The 5,882-nt window shown below is 31.6% G+C and overlaps 1 protein-coding gene across 2 annotated transcripts; it reads right to left on the reverse strand.

Moving 5' to 3' along the window:
* Positions 1-211: 211 nt before the first annotated feature.
* LOC102608786 (WAT1-related protein At1g43650-like) lies at positions 212-2,496 on the reverse strand. Of its 2 annotated transcripts, none has more exons than XM_006493353.4 (6): positions 2,287-2,496; positions 2,005-2,184; positions 1,044-1,299; positions 789-947; positions 552-703; positions 212-465 (listed from the first exon to the last, which is right to left on the reverse strand). In XM_006493353.4, exons 1-6 carry the CDS (start codon positions 2,487-2,489, stop codon positions 312-314), a joined length of 1,104 nt encoding a protein of 367 aa, XP_006493416.2. In that variant the 5' UTR covers positions 2,490-2,496; the 3' UTR covers positions 212-311. The 2 variants fall into 2 exon arrangements, with proteins under 2 accessions (XP_006493416.2, XP_024949267.2); XM_025093499.2 differs by having other exon boundaries at positions 2,265-2,495.
* Between the last annotated feature and the right edge of the window lie 3,386 nt (positions 2,497-5,882).

Genomic DNA, 5,882 nt, shown 5'->3' on the forward strand with positions numbered 1-5,882 from the left:
TGTCCTAATAACATTAGTAGTCCCGCTTGAAATGAAAATTGAAGAATATCAAAAACCTGATTTTCACTTTTGTGAACTAAAAGTGAAAGATAAGAATATCTCATTTTCTTACAAAAAGAAAGCAACACAAAAATTGATGCTGCCAAGTGCGTTTTTCACATTCCTATTAAAAAAAAAAACTAAAAAAAGAAGTTGAAAAACAATACCAAACTCACCAACTTCTGCAACCATTCTCATTCATCTTATTATTTCTCATATAATCTAATCATCTATACATTAATGTGTACAGAGTGTGGACGTAAAGGCCAAGTTTATTTAGTGGAAGTGGAAATCTCTAAGATTTTATCGTCAGCAGTAGTCTTCATATTTCCGTCCTTGTGTTCATCATCAGCAGCAAGGCTATCTTTTCTTTTGCCCCAAAGTACACAATAAAGCCCCGCAACAATGAAAAATGCCCCTATCAAACTGCAAATTAATTGCTAATTATATGACACAAAATTAATTAAGCATCATTAATTTCTGTACATGCATGTTATTTCTGAAAAGCTGACCTGCTCAAGTGAAGTCTCTCTGCAAAAGCAATAATGGAGAATAGAGCCACAATAACGAGCTGTACTGGAATGAACATTGCTGTAAAAACTGGCCCTTTAACGCTAATGCACCATGTTTGTAGGTAATAGACTAACGCTGAGTTGAGTACACCCTAAAATTAAATCAAGCAAAATTATTAGTTTAGTTGTTAGAAAACGATTAATTAATGTTGTATTTTTAGAGCCAAGCTAACTCACGCAGTACATGACCGTAAGAAATTGTACGTTCCAATCCAACTTCCATATGGTAGGGTTTCTTCCAAAGAATAAAGCAAGGAAAGAAGTTTGCAACGACGCGAAGAAGCAAATCAAAGTATTCATTGATAAAGGAGCTGGGTATTCTTTGAAGACCTTAGCCTGTGAGAAATTCAATTAAAACCGAGTCAAGATTCTCTCTTGATCTGAAACTAGAGATCGAAGAAATAAGTATTCACTTACGATACGTATGTATACCTGAAGGATTAGCCAGGAACTCAGCGCAATGTGACTGGTGAGAATAAGAGCAGAACCTTTGATCCAATTTTCTTTACCATGATGCCTCAAGTGATCGGCATTGTTATTATAGATGTTTATGAGGGGCTTTTCCACAACGCTTTTGAATAGGTATCCACTTCTCCATAAGGTGAATAATAGTGACCCACCAACGCAAATAATTGTACCTAACACTTTTGCTCTACCTCTACCACTTGTAATCTTCACTTTCTCCATCCTGCAGGTCGAAGATGCTTGAATTTGTAAGCATTCGTATTAAATATACTAATGTATATGTTTGTGTACGTATTACATTCAAGGGTGGAACTATAGGTATAGGACGAGGCCTTCCCAAAGTCAAAAACAAATTTTAGGAAAAATAAAGGATTACGGAATTTAATTTTTACAAACTCTACCCGTGGCTTATGTTAGGTCCGTCATTTTTATATATTTCTTGTTATTAGCTATTAAGACTAAAAGATTGGTCCGTCATTTTTAGTTATTATCTGCTACGATTAAAGTAGCTATAACAGTCCGGGCACACAATCCACCACAGTTTTATTGTTAAATTTTGTAACTTAAAACACATCTACTTAGTTAGGAGAGCCAATGATTTATAAAACAGTCTATGAACTCGCTCGCTAGTGATGTGGAATATTATAGTTGCCATTAATTCTCTATATTTTATCCTAAATTTATAATTTTTTTATTATATAATACACATTGAACCAAAATTTCGGTTAAAAAAAAATTATCTGACAGAATGTTGGCAAAACAACTATAAAATAGGTTTGTTTATCGTGTAAATTGAAAAATATCTATTAAAATGGTGAAACAAGTCTGTTTTAAAATTATTTTTGTAAGCATTCGATCAGGCTCCAGTTTCTTTAACATTTTTGTATCCAATATTTCAAATTATTTAGAGAAGAAAATTTATTAATACCCCAGAAGAAACGCCAGGAGAAACGTGAAACTGGGAACAACGTTACCCAAAGCAGTGGCTACTGTTGGAGAGACATAGTCCATACCAATGTAATACACGTTAATATGAATGGTCGCACCAAGTAATGCAAGCACAAAAATCTTTGCCATCACCGCAAATGAGGGCTTCGGGCGTTGTTTCCTGCTTTGCAAATACAATATTATTAGATTTCAAGACATTATTAATATTGGTCAGTAAAATCAAAGACTCAATAAACTTACAAGAGTAATGAGCATTGCTAACCTTTCGAGCACATAAGCAAAGGGGCCTAACAAAAGCATAGCAATCACATGCCGGTAAACTACAAAGACTAATTGATTGAGTCCCCTTTCGAGGGCAATTTTCATGAGGATGTTTGATCCAGCAAAAGCAAATTGATTAAATATTATTGCCATATAAGGAATATAGGCTTTCATGTTCATTTTGCACTTGATGTTGCAGTTCATAAGGAGAGTTTCATGCTTCTGTTGTTTATATAAAGGATTCGAGGATCAATCTCAACCACTTCTTAATGTATTCGCATACCTTTTATTTTTTTAGTTTATTTTAAAAAAAATTAATGGATCACACATCTTATTACTAACCTAGTGGAATTCATAATCATTCCACCTGCATTATTACTTAATGGAACAGCCCATGAATGACAATTGCGTAAGATGCCAAGTCTAAAAAGCAACTATTGAGAAACAATGGTCGTCGTGTCTCTTTCTTCCCCTTGTTCCATAATCTTTTATTACTAAATTTTGATAGCACATTTCCACTCAAACTAACCTACATTATTAGGCAAAAAGCTTCCATTTAAAAATAAATAGCTGCAGCTAATTACTTAAATAATTGATATATTTTAAAATTATCTAAAAGGTTCATGTTGTGTATCTATTTTCATTCAATCTAATTCATTACTTTTTACTTAATTTTAACTATTGTATATTTGTGTTGCAAAAAAAAAAAATTGTATATTTGACTTGTTAGAAGTAGCTCCTAAGGGTCTGATCAAGTAGTTTTATTTAGTTAGTTGAGTTTGAATTTTAAAAGAAGTAAGAATTAAAAATTGATTTGTACTTTATCAATCTTTTAATTTTTTTCTTTTCAAGAAAACAATATATATATATAAAAACCAACTTTAGAAGTAGTAATATGTACCCTAGCTACTACCTTTTAAGTAACATTAAAAAGCATAAAAGTTAATTGAATAATTTTGAGTAACTTTAAAAAATATAAAGATTAATTGAATAACTGACTTGTAGTTGGAGTAAAGGAGTATTTTTCAAAAAATCAGTAAGCACTATCACTTGCAAGTCATTAACTCCAACTCTGTTGAATATGATGCATGCACATTTCACCACTCATCACTAGTCAAGCGCAGCCCCTTAGTCCCTCATCCAACAAATCAAAATCAGCCATGCTTAATGTTTTAAAGTAAGAAATAGTAAAGATTCATGTATGGCCATGCTCCTGCCTCGAAGTCTTGCTTGGCACCAATCATATTGAATCCAAGGAGGCCGAATAAATGAGGAAACTGAGAATTTCTACCATTTTGTTCAATAATACTAATTATATAGGCAGGCTTTTTTCATTTTGTAATCATATGTAAGAGAGATTGTAACATTTTTAATTTTTTGGTTTGACATTCTGGAAGAAAATGGTTTGCCGTTTCTGGAGAAAACGATTTGCCGTTTCTGGAGAAAACGGCTAACCATTTAATTCCAGAGAGTATGTTTTCTGTTCTAGAGAAAACGACTAACCGTTTGGAGAAAACGGCTAACCGTTTGAAGAAAACAGCTAACCGTTTGGAGAAAATGGCTAACCGTTTATTTCCAGAGAGCGTGTTTTTTCGTCAACTGGAAAACCGATTAGCAAGCTTGAAAATTTCAATTGTGAATCGATACAAATTCAAACCAAAAGAGTGTCTTTGAAGAAGTACCATTTCTAATGGTTGTATTTTTTCAAATAAACATCTTCTTCATTAAATAGTTAGACACACAATTAGATAATTATCAGATTTTACAGGTTTCATATATGTTCTGAAAATACAATCTTATTTGCTAGAGATTGTATTCAGGATTTGATATATCTTGGGGGTAATTTGCCATTAAAACTCTATAGCAAACTAAGATTAGTGAGGGCAAATAAAACCTTAAAGGAAAGTGTGCAAACACGTCTCAAATCCTAAGAATTTTTCTTTACTCTTTGCCTCCATATTCAAAAATTCACCAACATCATATGCCACAAATTAATTCAGTGGATTTCCAACCTGTGAGGACAAATGTGATTAATTATAAAAGCTCGTAGTGTAAATAAAACAATAGTATAATAAATAGTTTTAATTTAATTTGATGGATGTAAATATCAAAATTACTAGTTTTTATAAAAGAATAAAGCAGAATTTGTTATTCAGATCAATTTTGTCTTAATTAATTCCAATCTAGAACTATTTCGTCTATAGTGGAAAAAACCAAAAAAAAAAAAAAAAAGCCATCTCGGTAAAAGATAATAATGCTTTTAGTTCATACCCAAAAAAATAATAATAATAATTTGGTTAAGAGGATGGTCATCTATAAATTTAGATCATATTTAGTATTAAGGTATTACAGTTTTAAATGGTAATTATTATGAAAATAATTGTAACCATGAAATAAAAATTACTAGTGTATAGTAACCATGATTTTTTAATAATAATTTTAACAAAAATAGTAAAAATCTACTAAATTTTTCACCATAAAAATGGTTGATCAAATCAACTTAACTTTCAAACTTTAATACTAAAAATTTTTAAATTATAGCCAATCAACCTCAATACCAAATAAGACGTTAGTCTTGACTAAGTTAGATTTTGTTCTAGAATGGGAACATGAAAAAAATTATTTGTAAAATAAAATCAATACACCAAGAAGCATGGCAAAACAACCATGAAAAACACCATTGAATCCTCGGAAAGCCCGGGGGGGGGGGGGGGTAGATTTTACCATCACATGTATTTGTAGTTGTAGAGAACTTGTATTGCTCGTTAGCCTTGAATCCAGCAAGGTGGATACTTGAAAAAGGTATTTTGATACCCAAGTTAGTGTTTGATAAAATTTAAAGAAAGAACAAAGATGAATAAGAGGGGCTTTCTTTGTCTAGAGTGAACAATGATTTTTTGGCGAATAGACCCCTTTCTCATAGAGGTGGTCTCTAATGATAGGTGACATAGATTTACAATTTTACTTGGAGCTTTCTTTCTAATGATACGTATCACCTATCATTATTGTGTACGTGGATATGAATTTGATCATAGGAAAAGAAACCTAGTTATTCCGTGCCTACGTATTTCCTTACTCTCATGACTTTGGGCATAGTTTCCTTAGACCATGGAATTTAGAATCAGAAAGAGTTTCCCCCCTCTTGTCATTATCATTAGCTCCTGGGAAATTTTATCTTGGGTGTTATTTCCCCGGAATAGATTAGATATCATTTCCTCCAAAATAGTTTCTTTTCTTATGAACACGTAGTATAATTTGGTGCCTTTAAAGTATGGCACCTACAATATGAAAGGTCGATATTATATATCTATTTCTATTTATTGAAATCTATCTTCATTGTTTAAAATATAAATAAATAAACAAATAAACAAAACTAGAAAGAAAGCGCTTAAAGAAGTACTTTCTTTTTTGCTTCAAATCTTGTTATTGAATAAATGAATTTACAAGAGTGTTATCAATCTTATAGGGAGAGATTAGGGTGAGAAGTTATCCATAATCAATATGGAATAAATTAAAAAATAAATATGTAATTATCTATTCTATAGAGATGGAGATTATTTATACCACCCATATATAAAATCTAGAAACCCTAACTAA

This window comes from Citrus sinensis, chromosome 3, assembly GCF_022201045.2.
Source record: "Citrus sinensis cultivar Valencia sweet orange chromosome 3, DVS_A1.0, whole genome shotgun sequence".
In the NCBI taxonomy this organism is placed as follows: Eukaryota; Viridiplantae; Streptophyta; class Magnoliopsida; order Sapindales; family Rutaceae; genus Citrus; species Citrus sinensis.